Genomic DNA, 20,528 nt, shown 5'->3' on the forward strand with positions numbered 1-20,528 from the left:
TCCTAGTCTCGTTGTGACGGGCTGTGCCCTCGCCGGCCCACCCGTCACCCCTCTTGATCTGGTTCCTCGCCTCCTGCGTAGCCCTCACTCGCTCAAGGACGGTATAGAATGGGCCCCATTCTCGGCCTAGTATCATCTCGCATGCCAGGGTCGGGGCAATTCCCACTCGGAGCTCTCCGCTAAACTCCATTACCCTAAGCGGGACATAGCAAGTCTGGAACCGCATCTCCCCCCCTAGTATGCAGGTCATCGTCAGGGGCCCGTCACTCTTTCGTTCCTTCTGTGGAGCGAGGTCTGCCCGAAGTAGGGAGTGGGAACACCCCGTGTCCAATGTGGCCTTAACCATCCTGTCTCCAACCCATGCGGTTACTACGGGCCGGTTCCACCCCTTGTTCTGGGCTGCCGACCCGAAACTGCAATCCATGGGTTCCCCTCTCTCTGTCTCTTTGCCTCTGTCTCGGGAGGGTGGATATCCTGTAGGGGTGCGGCTCAGCTCGCTCAGGCCTTCCCCACATTCACGGGAGATGTGTCCGGTTTGCACACAGCGGTAACACACCACCCCTTTCGGTGTCCCTCGTTTGGGGACCGTTCGCCTTTCCCCTTCGCTTGTGGGTCCCTCTTTCGCGCCTCAGGGCCCTCGTCCGTATCCCCGTTCCCTTTCCGAGTTCGCAAAAGCCTCCGCCAAGCGAAGTGCCTCTTTGCTAGTTTGCGGCTGGTGTCTGCGTACCCACCTCTGGGCATCCTCTTCCAAATCCCATAGGAACTGTTCTAACAGGATCTGGTCCATCACGCCCACCCGGTCAAACTTGCCGGCTGGCAACCATTTGTTGAGCGAGTCCCTTAGAGCTTGCAACAACCCTCGGGGTCGCCTGGCCTCCTTGGACTTTCGGGCTCTAAAGGCCTGGCGATGACTTTCTGGTGAAATCTCAAGCCTGTAGAGGATTGCCGCTTTCACTGTCTCGTAATCACGAGCTTCGTCCCTCGATAGCGCTCGGTAGGCCGCTTGGGCCTGATCTATCACCAGCGCCCCCAGGTGGTGGCCCCACTGACCACGGTCTAGCCCTGTCTGGACGGCTGTCCTCTCGAATGCCTCGATATAAGCTTCTGGGTCATCCTCCCTAGTCATCCGGGGCATTTTAAATAAAGCAGCATTTCGCTGTATCCACTCCTGCTGGTGTGCGCTCTGTTGTTGCTGCACTGCCAGCACCTGCCCTATGGCCTGGATAGCCTGCGTAAGCAGGTCTGTGGGCGCGAGGGCGGGCTGTTGCATCGCTGTCAGGTCCCGGGTCGGGACACTGTCCCTTCACCACTGTACAAGAACGATGTAGTTCCCGGCCAATGCACCACTGTGGAGCCTGCGCCTCGCTCCGTCTGACCTATCGGGGTGTGGCCCCTCCCCTCAACTCACCTGCCACGCCTTGGATGTACTCAATTACCTTCGGAGGGGTCTCCAGTGGAGCTCTTTATCCTGGGTGGGGCCTCCTGATAGGCGGTGGTACTCACGGTTATCGGACGCAGTGATCCACAGGGCTCCGCCTCCCCTACACCCTGTCCACACGCCAGCCGCCGGGCGATGTCCTTCAGGTGTTGCCGGGCCCAGTATGATGGTCTCTGCCCGGTTCCCCTGGTTCTCGGTCATTCCCCCCTCCTGCAGAGAGGGGTTTCTCCTTTCTCCTCCCTTATAGATAACACTCCTCCGGACCAGGGGGAGCTGGTGGTTGCTTCCCCTGGTTCCAGCCCCCTCCTGGGGCCTCCGCTATCTCCCCTTTCCTCCCGTCCGCAGGGCGCTCCCCTGCTTCCTGCGCGGCTGCCGCTTCAGGACGCAGCAGAGAGTGCCTCGGCGTGCACTCTCTGATCGTCTCTCGCCTGGCTGCTGGCGAAAGGCGTCCCACTCCTCCCTATACTGCTTGCTTGAGACCCGCAGGCGGGGTCCTCGACGCTCCGTGCGAGAGCCAGCAGCATGGGCCGCACACCCGTACTCTCTCCCCCTGGCTCTCCCTCTTTCCCTGTCCTGTCGGCGTTTTTGAATCCTCCCGCAGCGGCCGCTCCGGCCGCTGGGATTGGCTCAGCTGTTCGCCGCACGGTGAACAGCTGTTGCCAGAGCCGGCGTAATGGCGGCTCGCGTAGCTGCAGCTGCGGCTGCGGCTCTTCCTCCCGCTGCCCCTCTGCCGGTATGTATGCCCTCCTGGGGGCTTGCTCTCGGGGTCTAGGGTCTGTGGGTCCCCTCTTCTGCCCCTCACTCGCCTGAGGGGGCGCTTCGCCGCCACACATACCCATGTAAGTCCCAGTATTGAAGTTATTTATAACTTTAAAAAATACTTTTATTGTGAAATAGTGAGCATATGAGCTGTTGTTCAAATGTAAGTAATCTAGCAATATAGGCCCTAAGGGCCCTTGGCTGCCTCCACTATCTTCATCCATTCTTATTTATTGTGGTCCTTCATTGTCTAGTCATCCTATATGTCTGACACTACACCATCTAGACATCTTTGTTGTGGTGGTCCAGGTAGCCTTCTCCTCTCCAGCACCCTGGAGAGTACTTGCTTTGATGTCCAGATTGCTTCCATTTTTTCATGGCCCAACCACTAGAGTCTTTTTGCTCTGATATTCCTGTGTCATGTTAGATGCAAGTTATTATTGGTTCTTATGCACCATTCATATGCAGAAGAAATTCTGGGAGAATACCAGTGTGAATTCCACAAGAACAGATTGACAGCAGACCAAATCTTCTCTCCAAGACAAATAATTTGGGGTGGAAAATGGGAATATAATCAAAGCATACACATTCTGTTCATGGCCTTTCATAAAGCCAGCAGTAGCATACACAACAAAACTCTGTGGGCTGAATTGGGAATTCCCAACAAACTATTTGAACTCATTAAAGTTTGTATGCATGAATCAAGAAACAGAATTAGCTCCCATGGAAGAAAATCAGACTCCTTCTCACCTAGAATCAAATTGACATAGTGTGATGGTCTGTCTCTGATCCTGTTTAACCTGGCACTGCTAGAAGTAATTGGGAGCACAAATAACATAAGGGAAACGAGTAAAATTGAATGGGGAGCATTAAGTCCTCACATATGCTGCTGATAGAGCTCTCATAAGTGGAAAAAATGAATGCTACAGAAATTCTCCATATCCAACTAACAAATGAAGCAAAGAAGATTGGACTTCAAGTGAACATGGCTAAAACACAGCATTTGCTGACGAATAGGACAGCAGTAAATTGGGGACCTCGTGCAACAATAAACAATACAAATTTTAAGCAAGTGACCCACTTCAGGTATTTGGGTTCTATCATAGATTCATAAATTCATAGATGTTAGGGTCAGAAGGAACCTCAACAGATCACTGAGTCTGACCATTGAGTCTAGGCAGGAAAGAGTGCTGGGGTCAGATAACCCCAGCCAGATGCCTATCTAGCCTTCTCTTAAAGACCCCCAAGGTAGGGGAGAGAACCATCTCACTTGGAAGCCCATTCCAAATTTTGGGCACCCTTACTGTGAAGAAGTTTTTCCTGACATCTAGCTTAAATCTTCTCTCTGTCAGTTTGACCATTGTTTCTTGTTACCCCAAGAGGCACTCTGGTGAACAGAGCATCTCCGATCCCTATGATTCCCTTCTGCTTCTGTGGTGCTGGAAAGGGATCTCATTTACACAGAGAAGTTTCCTAGTAGAGCTATGCCAGGAATAATTATTTCACTGTAAACGATTACATTTGGGATATAACTCATCTATGTCACAGCCTCTTAATTTATTTATGAGAATAGGATGCAATACTGTATTGAAGGCCTTGCTAAAGTCCAAGGAAACGACATCCACCTCTACTCCTGCGTCTAAGCATTTTGTGACCCTGTCATAAAATGAAACCAGATTGGTCAGGCATGATCTACCTGCTACAAATCCATGCTGGTTTCCCTGCTGCATTATCTTCCCTGCTGGACTCCCACAAATATGATCCTTCATAATCTTTTCAAAGACCTTTTCAAGGATTGAGGTGAGACTGACTGGCCTATAATTACTTGGATCCTCCTTCCTCCACTTCTTGAAAACAGGGACTACACTGGTCCTTTTCCAGTCCTCCAGGACCTGACCCGAGTGCCCTGAGCACTCAAACACCCATGCCAGTGGTTCTGCTATGACACCAGCCATCACAGAGCAGGGTGGTAATATAAAGGAAGACATTAAAGGAAGAATGGAAGCAGGAATTAGCTTTGCACAGGTCCTGTCATTGAACCTTATCCAAAAAAAAAAACAACTAAGCTTCAAGTACTATAAAACCATAATCAGGACATTTATAATCTGTGGCGGTCAAAACTGGGTTCTCTTGCCATGCAAGCATGATACCGGTAGATTATTTTGAAAGGAAGATTTTTACATTTGGTACACAGTATTATTCCATAACACAAGAATGGTACATGAGAACCAAGTATGAATTACATCCCAAATGTAATCATTTACAGTGAAATAATTATTCCTGGCATAGCTGTACTAAGAAACTTCTCTGTGTAAATGAGCCCTTAATTTAAAAATACATTTAAAAATTTAAGATCAGTGACTACTTAAGGAGCTCTCACAGGTCTCCTTAAAGCAAACTTTCTTAGTACGCATGCTGGCTAACCCTCAGAACAAGGTTAGAAAGAAGGAATAGGCCAAAACAGATCCAGAGAATCAGATCTCAGCTTTCCACAACGGAGTTTCTACATTAAGAATGCTCTGACTTCAGACCCATCCTTATTTCTGTCAAAGGGCTATTAGCCGACAGTGCTTTAGGTTAAGACTGTGCGACTGGTGGTCTGTGGGCCATCTGCAGCCCCTGGACTCCTGGTCCAGGCACCACTGGACCTGTGAGAGAATTCTCCAGTTTTCCAAGTCCTTTCCCCATCTTTCTCTTGCTGCTGCTGTCAGAGTCTCTAGCCCCACTCCTTCTAGCTTCTGCTCCCCACCCCCGGATGGGGTGAGGCAGGGTAGTCCATGGGGTCAGGGAAGTCTGCAGCTGGGGGGCTTTGAGAGGGCACTGGTAAGGTATACTGGGGCTTGCCCACTGCCCAGGGTTGTGTGGAGGGCCACAGCAGAGTGGAGGATGGGGGTAGACTGTGTGATGCAGATGTGTGGGCATGGTGCAGCAGGGGGCATGCAGCCCATGTGCCTTTTTGACCCAGGGGCTGCGAGGCCCATGTGGCATGTGCCCAGGGGCATGCAGCCCCTGGCTAGTCAAAACGACATCAAACAGCTTTACAGTATATGTTGGTAATATGTAGAGAACTTGGAGAATTCTCTCATAGGTCCAGAGGGCTGACTAAATAAATAATTGTTCTTGACTTGCTTAAAAGAAGTGTAATAAAAGCATTAAAATATAGTACAAGTCATGATGTCACTCAGACTTTCTTATCCTTTAGTCCAGGAATTGGAAAGCAGGGTAAGCTTATTGAATGGAAGTTCAGCTTTAGTATAAGCAGAAGCAATCCTCACTGAAAACAGCAGTTGTGCCTACCGTTCTTTCTCTGCCAGGATTCAGTTTTGTCTATTATAATGCCAGAGAAGTGCATAATTTAGACTGATCCTCTTTCTTGTGCAGTTTATCTAATTTTGACAGATGAAGACAAAGTTGGCAGTAAGGAGAGTTGACAGGGAGGTTGGTAAAGTTCCCTGGTTGGATACTTACTGTCTGGCTCCCAGTACACTCAACCTCTGTATTTTAAACTTGACACTGTGTCACTAGGCTCCAGCCTCTCTGGCTCCCTTCCTTGGTGCAAACTGTCTGTCTCCTACCTTTTCAAGGACCTGGGGCTTCCAGTTTTTGACACCCAATATAATCTAATAGTTTAAATACATTTTTCCCAGAGCTAGCCTTGTGGGAATTCTGGTTTTTAGACTCCTGAAAGTCTGGAAGTATCATTTGTCCCTGAAGAAGTGAATTCTAAACTCAGTCACCTTTTTAATGTAGTGAATACAGAAAATTTACACATGTAGACAGCTTTAATAAATTCCTGCAGTTTTCCACCTTCAGTTTCCTCCCCACTCTTAAACATGAGCTTAAGTCAGTGTCCTCTAGGAATCCAGGATCCTTCCTGTCTTCCTTCTCATCACATATTGCCTAGAAAAAGGAAATTTCTTTTTTGTTCTTGGTTTTTTCTTCTGTCTTTCTCATTTCACCTCAGTGATGGCTACCAAGAGACACCATCTTTTATAATAAATCTCCAGTTCCCTTGGTCACTTGGTTGATGTTCCACCAACCAGGTAATCTGCTGCTTAGTTACCCATCATCCTAGAGTATAATAATAAATCATTTGCCCTAGGGAGTATCCTAAGCAGTAGTCAGCAATTTTTCCAAAGGTCTTTCATGTGTATAGAAGACTACTGAGGTTCAACAGCCCCTTTTTATTAGCCTTTTTCCATCATCCTTTGGGTTTCAATGCAAGTAAAATGCCAAACAAAGCAACCAAGCCCTATATTGGGAATTGAGCTTGCATTCTTACACAGATGTAGTCTTACCAATATTAATAAAACTTATGAGCTATGCATAGTCAGATGCGTCGAACTGCAATAAAAGGAAAGTTCCAAATGTTTCTCACCTACAGAGATTTTGTTTTTTTCTTGTAGAAAGTGATTACCAAGTATGGCAGTATTGAATAAAAGCCTCATTTGAACAATAACTCCTTGCAGTCAGTGAATTTGCGCGCACACAATAAATGAGCATATAAGCCTCATCTTTAGAATAATATGGGGGGAAATTACATGCTTTCAGAGCCTGGTTATCAGGTTCAGTAAATGGAGGAAGAATGAGGTAAAAGGAGCAGCATTTAAATTGGAGGTGCTGTAATTGAGATGGAGGCTGATACTACCTGGCCACATCTAACTTTATTTTGTTACTGTGTTTTATTTATTCTAATTCCCCTTTTAAGTTGTTCTGTTTCTCTTGTTGTAAGGCACTCTAAGCCTTTGTTGGGAAGGGCAGCCTATAAATCATATAAATACCATCTTGGTATGTGTCACAGGGCACCTCAGTGCTCTGCTCCTGGAGAGGAGAAACTGCCAGGGAGAGAGCCCTGGCAGTGCCTAATGAGCACAGCTGCAAGTTGCTGGGGCAACTAATCAGAAGCAGCTGGCCAGAAGGGGGCAGGGCCTGGCCTTTGTAAAGCCCAGGGCTGAAGCCAGGCTGGCAGTTCTCTGCCAGCAGCCTGGGAGGCAGGAGCTCTGGGAGTGAGGATGTGGAAAGGAGCCTAGCAGCAAGTACCATGGTCATATGGAGCAATGTTGTTATGGCCATAGGGCTTCGGGTTTGAGTTATAGCCAGACGGCTTGAGCTTGCATTTGTGTTACAGCCTAGGGGCTTGTGGTTTTGCTTTGACGTTGTGATATTACACCCGGAGGCTTGGGTGAGGCTGTAGGGGTTGGAGGAGGCCTCATAGAGGGCCCCACGCTGGTGTGGGGAGCCCTAGCGCTAGTGAGGGCGCATTATTTTCACAGCGCTGGTGAAGGCGCAGCTCGCACGCCAGTGCTGGAGCGACTGGCGGCGAGGAGCGTGGCTAGTGGGTCGCAGGCGCAACCAGTAGGTTGCAGACGGGGGACGTAGACCCTGGATCGCGTGCGGGGGGACATAAACCCCGGCCCCAGGGAAAGGGGCGGTTTTATTGAGAAGCCCCGTGGGGGCACGGTGAGCCCCAAAGAGGGGGAGCGCCATACCAAGCAGCCCTAGAGTGGGGCGGTTACCGAGCAGCCCTAGAGCGGGGCGATAGTGAGGAGCCCTAGAGGGGCATAGCGAGCCTAGCCGCAGGCTAGTGCGGCAACACCCCTCAGACCGAGGCAGGGCGCTGCGGTTGCCCCCGAGAAGACAGAGAGTAGCGGCGCGGTGAGCCGGGGTCAGAGAGGGTATCCGTGCGGTTGGCCAGGGAAGGGCCGGGGCCCGCTAGAGAGTCCCTGAGCGGGACCGCACTGGCAGGGAAGTCCCAGAGTGGACGAGAGTCCCAGTGAGAGGCTGGGCACGAGAGAGAGCCCAGAGTGGGCTACACTATAGAGGAGGCCCGGGAAGCGGGCGTGCAGACTTAACAACGTCTATTACATCTGCGAGGCTTGGGGCGTGGTATTAGGGGCTGGTAGGAGCCACGCACAGCCCATAAGGCTGAGGTGCTTGAGTAGCACCCATCGTACGGGGCGACCCACGAGGGGTCCAGGAGCTTACGTGCCCGAGGAAACACAAGGCAGCCTCCCTATTACATATTCCAGCAAGACGTGGCGGGCGAGAATGGAGGGTGCCCTCGGGCCGAAGTAGCACAGTGAGAGGGCCTCAAGGAGATCACGGCCCTCCGCGAGGACCCCGCCGTGACAGTATGGTGTGGGGCAAAGATGCAAACAAGTGCATTAGTTTTCAGGTCAACCAGAGGCAGGGAGAGGTGAGTGTATGTATACATAAACAAGGTTTTGTTTTGTTTTGTTTTGTTTTGTTTCCCCAAGTGTGAGCTAGAAGAGCTATCCTTATAGCACTCCTTCCCTTCAGTGAGCAGCTGTATTGTAGCAGGGAGGCAGAAGAGAGAATTTGCATCAATAACAGCTGTGCACATAACTGATGTGCATGTTTCATTTTGTCTGCCTTATGTCTTCCCATTTCTTCCAGACTCCTGAATCTACTCCAGAGTAATCAAAAACGCTTGGGAGGTTTAATTTTTCTAAGTCCCCTTAATCTGTCTGTGGCTTATGACCTTGACAAGGCCCATCAATAGGGCAGTCGCAATCAGCATACCATTGGTAACATTGTGTATTGCCATAAAGGGATACTGGAAGTCAATACCTGAGGTCGTCCCTGTGTGTATGGACTACAGACAACATCCTCTATTTCTGTGGCATAGCACAGTATCACCTGCTTACAGTGCCCCTCTGCTGTTGACATTGGACAGACAAGGCAATCCCTACGTATAAGAATGAATAAACTCCAATTTGAGATCAGTTCTAGACATGCAAGTGTGTGGCAGAAACCTTTACCGTCCCTGAACATTCCTTCAGACCTCAGAATTAACTTGAATGTAAAATTGTTGAACAAGAAATCATCCACAGACTGGCTTGTTTAACCTGAAGCTAAAGATGTAAAAATGCAGAAGCATATCCAGGATTTTACAAAGGGGGATGTGGGAGCACTGGCTGGCGCTGCAGGGTTAGTTGCACCTCCAGCTCCCAGCTTCCTCTTCCTCCTCCTCCTCCCCCCCCCACAACTCCACCCTGCACCAGGATGGGCATATTGCGCCATGTAAGCAGCAGCCAGGAACCTTAAGTCCCCAAAGAAGGTAAGAATTCCTTTCCCCATGCTCGGAGGCATGTCCTTTTAGCTGTCCCCATCCTCCTATCTTCGTCCACCTGTCACTGTCACTGCCATTCTAGTGGTGAGGGAAGCTCCAGAGCCACTCCAGCTAGGCTGCACGAGGGCTGGAACCTGTCCATCTGTTACTGCTTTTGCTGCTGTTGCTGCTGCTGTCCTGGACTGAACTCAGCCCTCACACAGCTGAGCTGGAGCAGCTCTGGAACTCCTCCTGCCCTTGGGACAGTGGCAGTGGCAGACTGGGGAGGAGGGAATGGGAGAGGAGGAGATATGCCTCTGAGCTTGGAGGGGAAGAGAGGGGTGGAATTCTTGCCTCCTTTGGGGCCTTTAAAAAGTCTTTGTCTTGTCTTTTCTTAATAACTTGAGAGAGAAGAGGTTGTTAAACTCTGACAAATTTTGGTGCTTGCTGCATGTAAAATTTTGACAGAAAAGCGCTTGTGTAGAATTCTGTTTGCAAGAATGCAGGTAAGGGGCAGTCTTCATTGAAAACTTTTCAAATTTTTGTTCTTTATCTACCTGATAAATTGATTTTCAAGTATTTGGGATTCTCTATGTATTTGAGATGTTTTCTTACAGTTTCATTAACACTTCTGTTGTATTTTAGGAAGATGTGGAGACAGGAGTCCACCTCGACCCTGCTGTCAAGGAAGTTCAGTATAATCCCACCTATGACACCATGTTTGCACCAGAGGTAGGAAACCAACATTTTTAAACCTGAAATGTTTATTCTTCCACATTGGCATACCACCATGAAATACATTCAACTTAAAAGGAGTATGTCCTGCTAATGATGCTGATGCAAAATTCAGGCATTACAATGCCTCCCCCTCTTCGTCTATAAATGTGAAGTTCTCACTAAAGATTGGGTTCTGGTCCTGATCTATAATGGTATGAACTGGAATAACTAAAAGACACTACACAATACAAACAGGTACCCAGGGAAACTGTATTTTCATTTCCTTGAAAGCTTTTCTAATAAAAGAACTCGTACCAAACTACAGATTAGGAAGGCTAAACACAAAATAATTTGGATCATTCTCCTGTTAATCTAAATCCGTCGTTCTCAGCCAGAGTGCGGTGGCACCCAGGGGTATCTTGAGATGGATCTCTTCAGGGGTGCCATGGAATGCCACTCAATATTAGCACTATTAGGTATGAACATGATTCACAAGATAAACCCTGAAGATTCAAATATGTATCAGTAGTGTTAACTACATTTGGTGTGGTCTTTCAAAAGTACATTGCAGCAGAAAAAATAGTCTATTAGCTACCAGTAGTCAAAAAATGAGTAACAAATAAGTGTTGGTTTTCCTATGGGTGCCTTCCTATGGGTTTAAAAAAAGTGAGAATGTCTGATCTAGATATCAATAGCCTGCACAAATAGATTGACTGAAAAACTAAATGTTTGGAGTCTTTTTGGCTTTCTTGAAAAAGTCACTTTAGAATGTTGGAAAGTAATACTGATAGTTCTATAGCTACCAGGAAATGGGGTATATTTTAGTCTAAAACTAAACCCCAGTGTTATCAGTATGACTTCATTCATGTGACATTTAACTTTAATTATTTAACTTAATATTAAAACACTAAATAAGCATGGGGCAAGTATGCCAAATTCTTTTAGTTTGAAATTGGTCTTCCTCAGAGCAATTTGACCATATTTTCTATCTTAGGTTGTCAGTTGCTGAAAAAGAGTTACCAGAAAGAATAAAAATAATCATCTTAAGCCATGCATTTATACATATTATAAATCTAAAATAAATGTTAGTGTTATGATTAGGTGTAAGAGTTAATGTTGCATTTTAGACAAAGGTAAAAATGGTATTTTAGTTCCCTAAAGAGTTGGAGACTGAGTAGACCGATCGGCATCAATCTTGCATCAATTATGCTTGGCTTGTGCTTGGGAAATTTACTATCCAACCATAGGGGCTAGACTCTTTGTTTTGGTTTTGGTTTTTTTTGTTTAAAAAGACCTTGCATTTTGCTGCTTTCACCAGCCCAGTTTAGTCCACAAATACGAAACTACTGATCAGGTCATTGTTTTACATACGTATATTTTACTTAAAAAATCTAATTCAGGACAGTTCCAGGTCCCTGTGGTGGCAGCCAACAAACACAGCATTATGGTTAGACTTAGTCTGAGAAATATTTTAATGTATTGTCCTTCATTTTCACCCACTCAACCATGTTTTCTCTCTAGTAATTAGCTTCCTATTCAAAAAACGTTACTTTTCTGGAACTTGATAGTACACAAATGTTATAAACGCTCTTGCTTACTAGTTATGTAAAATATCTGATACTTCATATAACCACAGTTGAATGTAAAAGTATGGTACTTTAGTACAGCTTAAGATAGCTTCACTTTTTAAAAGGCTAGGGCATTATGATTGTAATTCCTTCTCTATGCATTTCTTCCTCTCCTAAATGTTTGTATGGCTTGTCCTTGGCACCAGTGGTGAAGGAAAGAAGTTCTCTTGCAAAAATGACTTTGTACATGAAAAGACTCAAACAATTATTTAATACACGTCAGGTTCTTTTATTAGTCTGACCTGTATTCAGTAGCAATAAGGAGAAAGGAATCTGAAGTCACTGTATTGCACTTCTTGAATGTCAAACATTTCTTGGCTATAGAAATTGTGAGAAATTATTATAATATGACTTACTAGGATAGAACTGTCTGATAGCATAGTGGACGTTCTTTATATTTTTTTTTTTTTTTATTATTTTTTTAATTTTGATGCAGTTTGGGCCAGAAAACCCATTTAGGACTCAACAGATGGCTGCACCTAGGAATATGCTTTCTGGATATGCAGAACCAGCACACATCAATGATTTCATGTTTGAGCAGCAGAGAAGAACATTTGTAACCTATGGTAAGACCCATGCCTCTTCATATTTGAAGCCTTGGATTCTTGTAAGTCACTGCTCTGATGTGGTTGTGTTTGGCAGCTTCTGTACAAACATGCTGTTCTTTACAGGACAGTGAATAGGACTGCAAAATCTGTGGCTGCAGCAATAACACTTAAATACCATTTCATGGGAATTCACAATGTGCTGGGTCATAAAATTTATCTTGGAATTTTTTCTTAAGTCTTTCTGAAACTTTAATCAGAAACCACCATGAGTTGTTGATATGTAGAAAATAAAAATCACCATTTCACATTTTGATAGTGGCAAACAATTGTAAAACCATTATGCCGCATTCTAACAAAATTTAACTATTTGAAAGTGAATACCTTTACTGTAATACAAGGTTCTTCAGGGTTGTTGTCTGTCTGGATCCACACTTTTTCAGACTTCTCTTAGTGATTTATAAATTAATGGAAAGAAATCTACTGTTTTGGGCAACTCCCTCTTTCACAGTCACGTGTCTAGTAAGATGAATGAATGAAGCCTCAGGGTATGGACAAATGTACATATGTAGCTGCTAGGCCTGTGCGAGGCAGCTAGTATTCAATTCGGATTTGGCCGATTCAGGGGACAGTTATTTCATTTAGTGATTCGAATCGCTGTCCCAAACTGACTCGGCCGAATCTGATTCAGAGATTTGGCTACCGCCAAATCAGCTGAATCTGAGTCAAATAAGCCCCATCCCCCGCCCCGCCCCAGGGTCCTAGCTCTTTAAAAAAAAACAAAACAAAACAAAAAACAACAACAACAAAAAAGCCTCCTCTGCCTGGCTTCTGCCAGGCAGAGGAGCGATCCCTGCTACCCCCCACTGTTCCATGTCTGCTGCCCCCTGCTGCCCCCCACTGCCCCATGCTGCATGGGGGAGTTCTGCCATGAGCCCTCAGAAGTCCCAAAAGCTGCTGCAGCACCCGATGAGTGCAAAGCATTTTTTTTTTTTTTTTTTTTAAGAGCCAGGATGCTGAGGCCAGGCAGGGCAGCCATTGACGGGGCTGGGAGAGTGGGTGGGGGTCAGGGGTGCTCAGGGGGGCTGGAGGAGCAGGCAGGGGATGGGGCCTGGTGGGGTTCCCCCCCCCAATGGTCCCCTCCCTCCTCCTCCACACCTCCCCCACCCCTGCCCCCTGTTTACTGGCACGGAGTCCAGGTCCAGCTCCCTGCAGTGGCAAGCGGGGATTGCCTGAATCTCCAAAGATCTATGAATCAATTCAGAGACCTTCAAATCAATTCGGACCTTTTTTATTGGTCTCTTGATTTGATTCAGATTCAGAGGTTCGGCCACCGAATCTCCTCCGAATCATAGCAGCAGCTGAAGCTTCGCACAGCCTTAGTAGTTGCTTCAAAAGAGGAGGGGGGGCTGCTGCAGGGAAGCACACAAACTGTTACTTTGTAACTGTTATCTGGGCATGATCCTACAGAGATACACATGAGTTAATTTGCTGTACTTTGACCCTGGATGAAACGGAGTCAAATTTGGAGCAGTTTTGCTCCACTTATATTGCTTCAAGTTCATGCATAAATGACTTACAGTGTAACAGCTGCTGAGCAGTCTTTAGCAAGTAACTTCCCCTCTCCTTTTGAAGCTTCTGCAAGTATAGGTTTGGCCATGTCCTTATTGGCCTTGCTAGAAGCTTTGAGCTATTGTGCTAATGGTATTCTTTTTGCCATGTGGGCAGTTATGTTGCATTGTTTCAGCGCAAATAACTTTCAAATAGTTAAGGTTTGAAAAAGCATAAAAAAACCCTTGTTTTGAATTTGTTCTTTAGGTTAGAAAAAGTACTGTAGCCTATTTAGGGTATTTAAAATCAGGTATATTCATAGTGTTTGCACTCTGCAGATATATTTAAAGAGTGGAAGTGCTTGGATATTTCAATGTAGGATTTTATTTTTGCATTTAAAAATTGCCTACAAGTGCTATGCTGATTTTAAAAATATATACAAATTAATTTATTTTCCTTCTTTCAAACTATAAGCATTTTTTAATTGGGAAGATCCTGAATTATCTATACTTCCTGTAATACCTAACTCTGCGCTATTGTTTTAAAACAGCACATGTTGATTTCCTTTAAAGTTCTATTTAGAATTTAAAACCACAGTCCTGCAGGTCATAGTTTGGCACAACAGTTTGTCCATCTGCTTAATTCTGTAAACGTCATTGAGTGTCCTGTACACATGGTATAATTTGTCCATGTGCTGTCAATTGCAGAATTGGGGCTTTATGATGTAAATTATGGGAGCTAGAATCGGTGAGCCATTTTACTCATACAAAAGAAAGAATGGCCTAAAATAGGTACTTTAACCAGTCATAAAATAGCATTTAATGAATATGTCTTCATTTTTCTCTTTCAGTTTCTTCAGTGGGTTTTTTGCTGCTTTAGCTATTCTTTTTCTCTAAAGCATGTAAATCTTGACTACATAATTTTGGGAGATGGGTATTTTCATTCATTGATTATATCATTGTGCAGTAGTATTAGCAGAATTTTGTTTGACCAGAGAATGATCTTTAACTTCATACACTTCCCAACCAAACTTATGAAGTAACATGTAGCAGTGAGTAAAATTTGGGAAAAGGTGGGCAGTAATTAGATATTTCAGCATATAAGTGGACAGATTTATATTATTTCATATGCCAGTGCATTGTATTTGTTTTCTGTAGATCTTGGATACATTCTGGGAAGGGGGAGATAATAAAAATTGGATTTTTGGTGTCTGGAAAAAGAAAGCTGAGAGGAAATCCTGCTCAAACTTCTTTCTACTCTTACTGGTTATGTACTGTTTCTACATGCAGCGGTTACTCTATACTTACCTTTAAAAGTGTGAAAATAACTTTCAAGAGAAACTGAAACAGTGGAAAGAGTATCTTTAGGATTTTTTTATTTGTTCTGAGTTGGTTCAATATATAAAAGCCTTCTGGAATTGATACAAGCGAATCAGTGAAAAGGCTATGGTAGGCCATGTAAACCAGAGAAGAACCAGCACTAGCATTTAGGAGGTGCAGTAAATAAGCATGATGATGTCTCAGCACATTAGCAAGTTTGTTCTGACTTGCTATAAAATACATCAGCTACTTAAATACGCTGCTAAGCACTTATGCCTGTGTAGTTGTATATAGGCAATTCTATCTTGAATATTGTCCACAGAAAGGAGAATTTTTTTTTTTTACGGAAAATGTGGATTAGTAACGGAGCACAAAAGCAGCTCCTTGGTATAAATCCAAGGTAGTAAGCAGTACTGCTGACTCAGCTTAAGCATATTGTAAAAAGTCTGCCAAGTAAGCCATCTTATTGGAAACTACAGATTTCAAAAGCCACCTCTCTCCCTCATTCGGCTGCTTGGCCCCATTAAGGTTAATTGGCATTTGTTTTCTAGAGAGAGGTCTTTAGAAATGTAGATTTAAATATGTTGTAGGATAAGCTAGCCTTGTAAGTGAAGGTTCTGCTGTTGACTCTTTTTAAAGAAAGGCAAGGGATAAGGACATAGCAGTTTGAAAGGTTTCTACTTTCTAATTAATGTGTTTTTGCTATTTTTTTTAAATTAGTCTCATTGTACAAGAATGCAAGTTTTACACATGATTCTAATATTAAAAGCCTAAGTCTGCCTGTCACGCTTTATTTGTGCTCTGACTGGCTGACAAACAGCCAATCAGAGCGCAAAGAAGTGTTCTGACAGAGGTAGCCCACCATTTTTGATGGTGGGGATACCAGGGATGGGGGGTGGGCAAAGCCAGCACAGCTGGCCTCGCCCTCCCCCGCCCATCTGCCCTGCTCCCTGAAGGCAGTGGCAACAGAGAGGACGGAAGGGGGAGGTGAGGCCACCAGGGCTGGCATCGCACCCCCCCCCCCCCGCCCTGCTCCCTCCAGGTAACGCGGGGGGAGGGGAACGGGCCAGAGCAGGGGGGAAAAGCTGGCCTGGGGTGGTGGGAACAGAGGGCCCAGCCCAATGTGGCAGTGGCTGGGGGAGGGAAGGAGCGAGTCTCCTTCTCCCCCCCCCCCCAACCTTGGGCCTGGGCTTACTCCTCCCCCATGTCAGCCCTGAGCCTGCTCCTCCCATCCCCAAGTGGGCCTGATGCAGGGGCAGGGGGGACGAGCAGGCGCGCGGTGGCAGTGGGGCCATGGGAGGACTGGCAGTGACAGTGGGGCCAGGGAGGAGTGAGCCTGAGTCAAGGGGAAAAGCCAGCCTGCCACGGCAGTGGGGGGGACAGCAAGCCTGGCCCAGGCCAACACAACAGCTGCTGGGGGAGGCGAGGAGCAAGCTTCCTCCCCCCGTTGGGCCCAGGCCCAATCCTCTCCCACTCCCCTATGTTGGCTCCATGCCTGCTCCTCCGGTTGGCCCAGGCCCGCTGCTGCTCACCCCCTGCCCCCCTACCACGGCAGCCCAGCTTCTCCAGCTATGTCCAGGGGGTCCATGCAAGATGACTGTGATCAAGGAATAGCATGTCCACACCTGCACTTACAATCCAAAGGGGGCTGCACCTCTAGTTGGAATATTTTAGGGGTCCACAAAGGACAGATGGGTACAAAGCATTGCTCTACTGCCTATTTCTATGGCTCTAGCAATTCCCTATTGCCTGCTGCTGTTGCCTGTCCCTACTGCTATTGGCTATATGTGCAGTGGAAACGGCACTATTGCCATCACCAATTGCTGCTGCCTACTGCTATTGGCTATATTCCCCCCCCCCCCCCCCCCCCCCCATTATTCTTAACAGACAGTTGGCTGACGGAAACAGTCAATCAGAGTGCTCCAAGCATGGGGGAGCACCATCATGTCAGTTTTATCAAAGATGGCTGGTAGAATATCTTCTCTCTGGCAAGGCCATTAGTTATTCCTTTTGGCATGCCTTAGGATGGAGAGTACAGATGCCTAAAGGCTTGACTAATCTGCATTCTTGCTATATTTCAACCCTTGGCCATGACTTAGATACATAGAAGGGTCTAAGCCAAAGGTTACTTGTCATCCTCATTTGCTTCTTCCCTATGAGTTGTATTTTGTAGAAAAAGAAATCAGCACTATGTGCCTACCCAAAAGGGAACAGATTCAGTCTCTGAAAATGGCTGAATATTAGAGGTGTACTGATACATTGGTCCAATATCAGATCAGCACTGATATAAAGAAGACTTTCTGTATCGGAAATTGGCCAGATGCGACTGATAATTTGGCCGATAAATGCCCGTGCGTGTGTGCAGCCGCAGTGCAGCACGTAAGCAGTGAGAGCCAGTAGCATGGAGTGCTGCGTGCAGCTGGTAAATCTCGTGTGGTGGAAGAGAAGGGGCTTGGGGGGGGGGTGCAGGTCAAGGCCCCTGTGGTAAGGGAGGGTGTGGGGCTGGGGCAGAGGCTGCCCGGCTGGGGCAGGTGTGGGACTGAGGTCCAGCTCATTGGGAGGGTGCGGGGAGAGATGGAGGCATCTCCCACCACTGCATGCGGGTCATCCAGTGCTCATCTGGTGGCTCCCGCCGCTCGTCTGGGAGGCCACAGGAGTGGGGGTATGCCCCCAGATCTGCACGGGACGGGCTGGAGCCAGGCTCTTCCTGTCCAGGCAGATCTGGGGCACCCCACCCCTGAGCCCTCCCAGACAGGCAGCAGCAGGAGCTGCCAGACAAGCACTGAATGAGCAGAGATCTGGGGGGTGCACACCCCTGCCCTCTGGATGAGCCACTTGTGGCTCTGTTCTGCGCCCCTCCCCACTGAAGAGCAGCATATTGGAAATTGGATCAGTATCTGCTAATATGCCTCCTTAAAAATCCAGTACTGTTCCGCATTCTCAGTTTTTATGTAATAAATAAATAAATTGGGGGGGGGTTATCTTTGAAACATAAATGCCAGGATGAAATCAGGATAAAAGGAAGAAAGGGGGAAAAAATCTGTTTAAATCAGGGTGGGGGTAGGGAGGGTGAGAGTAAGGCTGGCACTAGGAAAGGGGCAGGGGGAGGAGCATGGCGTAGCCCGTTGGCTGATCCCAGTGTTGCAGCAGACAGCAAAGTGGGGGGAGCTGTCAGTGGATGCGGAGCAGGGGGGGCACGGCTCTTGTTGCTGTGTGGCCCCCAGGAGGGCTACGGGCTGGGGGACCTGTGCTGGGCTCTTTCCAGAGGGCACATGCTGCTGGATCAGCGGCAGGAAGCACATGGCGCTGCGCCCTACCTTTCTTCCCTGGCTGTGTTCACGCCCCTTCCCCCTGGTGGGCTACCCTAGTATGGTGGGGGGGGGAAGGGGAGAGAGTGATGCACAGCTGAATGTGGGGTGGGGCCTGACCCCTGCACCTCCCGCCCTGCCTGGGGTCAGAGCCGGGAGCCCTGTGCCCCCAGGCAGTGGCTTCAGTCCTGTAGGCCTGTGCAGAGCAGCACGGGCCCACCGCAGGAAGTGGGGCTAGGCTCTCCTACCTGCCCCCCCACAGCAGGGCTCCCAGCTCCCAGGGTAGGGCCAAAGCCAGAGCTGCCAGGGTGCAGCTCGGACCAGCCTGACTCGAGTGATTCCCGCAGCCTGTCCTGCCCTGCCTGGAGTTAGAGCCAGGAGCCCTGCATCCCCAGGCAGCAGCTCCAGCCACCTTCCCCCAGCTCCCACACAGCCACCAGCACCTCCCCGCTCCTCACTCCATGTGGCTGCCGCCACTGCCCCCTCCTCGCCCCCCCCCCCCCCATGTCCGGCCGGAAACCTGTGCCTCAGGTAACAAGCACAGCAGCACTTTTAGCTTACCAGCACCACCCATTTTTCAGTTCAAATCCCTGTTAACCAGCACGAGTGGGGAATGGGCCATTCCCCACTCATGCCGGTTAACAGGGATCTGAACTGAAAAACAGGTGTAAATCAGTAAAAACTGATTGACTTAAAAAATCAGGGAATTTATCAGTGACAATCGGTAAAAATTGAGAACGCGGAACACTAAAAATCGGCTATCAGTATTGGCCCCAAAAATCTCTATTGGTGCTCCCCTACTGAATATGTAGAGAGGTAAATTTTTTTTTATTGTGAAGAGGAAGGTGACTCTTATGCAGGGGTGGGTGATTTATTTCAGCTGGAAGGCCGCTTAATGAGTTTTGGTGAGCTGTGGAGGGCTGCAAGGGTAGCCCCGCCCCTTGATAGCTGCCCCCCCCCCCCCCCCGGTTACCATCTTGGGATCGGAAGTCCATCACCTTGCCCTGGAAGTACTCCTTTTTGGAAGGGGGTTTGCCATCTTGGTACTGGGAAAAAAAAGAATAATATACTAAAATCACACAGGTGCACTAATGTTTTAATTTTATTTCAAAAAAAAAATTTTGTCCTGATATGTGTATGTTTGTGTTGTGTATCTAGAGGTGATTGCATAAAAACTTAAAATGAATGCTTATTCTTGTACATTGTGGTAGGAGGAGGGGATATAACGGCATGTGGAGGGCTGTGGGGGGTGTGGGTGGTTATGGGGTTTTTTTGGGTTGGTGTCAGTGTATATGTTTGGAGGTTTGGGTGTACGTGGGGTGTGGGTGGGTGTGTGGACATGGGGTTTATAGGGGGTTGTGTCCTAATGTATGGATGTGGGGTGTGGGGGTACCACATGTTCCCCGGCTGCAACGTGGGACTTGCCACTCTGTGCTTCCATGTGCAGCTCCTGCCAGAAACCCCACCAAGGAGGCACAGAGCCCACCCAGCCTGATGGTGCAGGACTCCCCACAGCTCCTGGCACTAGCGTGCTGTCGGGATGGGTTGTCTCTGTGCGGTTCCTGGCATGGCAGCCAGGAACCACGTGCCACAGGGCTGGCCTGGCCAGCTCCATGCTGCACTACTTGGGCCATGGCATTGCAGCTGGGAAACATGGTGTCTGGAGGGTACAGGCCAGGCTGGCCAGCTTCCTGCCACATTACACTGGTCCCAACACAGAGCTCGCCCAGCCCTGTAGCATGTGGTTCCTGGCTGCAACATGGGACCCTCACAGAGCCAGGCTGGTCCCTCCCATCCCAGCCCAATGGCTTGGGAACCAAGGGAACCAAGCACCACTGGGCTGGGCTGGCTCTGTGCTGCACCATGTGGATCCCGGCATTGCAGCCAAAAACTGTGCACCTCTGTGCTGGCTCCGTGCAGCACGGCATGGAGCTGCCCAGCCCAGCTGGGCAGCTTCCGGCACCACATAGTTCCTGGCAGTACAGCATGGAGACAGCCTGTCCCCTCCAAGCCAGCCCTGCAGCACGTGGTTCCTAGCTACAACACCACAACCTTCACAGAGCGAACCCGGCCCATCCTGTTCCAGCCTGATTGGCCAGGAGCCATGAGGAGTCCTACACCATCAGGCAGGGATGGCTCCATGCCTCCACATGGGGTTCCTGACACTCTAGCCAGGAGCCCCACGTGGAGG

General features: G+C 48.0%; 1 protein-coding gene across 1 annotated transcript in view; it reads left to right on the forward strand.

Moving 5' to 3' along the window:
• Positions 1-20,528, forward strand: part of CDC40 (cell division cycle 40) — a 75,621-nt gene that overhangs the window by 20,789 nt on the left and 34,304 nt on the right. The window contains exons 2-3 of the mRNA XM_006269915.4: positions 9,915-10,001; positions 12,051-12,180. Of these exons, the coding sequence (XP_006269977.1) occupies positions 9,915-10,001; positions 12,051-12,180 (217 nt within the window). The remainder of the gene's footprint in view (positions 1-9,914; positions 10,002-12,050; positions 12,181-20,528) is intronic.

The sequence above is a fragment of the Alligator mississippiensis genome, chromosome 1 (assembly GCF_030867095.1).
Source record: "Alligator mississippiensis isolate rAllMis1 chromosome 1, rAllMis1, whole genome shotgun sequence".
Classification (NCBI taxonomy): Eukaryota; Metazoa; Chordata; order Crocodylia; family Alligatoridae; genus Alligator; species Alligator mississippiensis.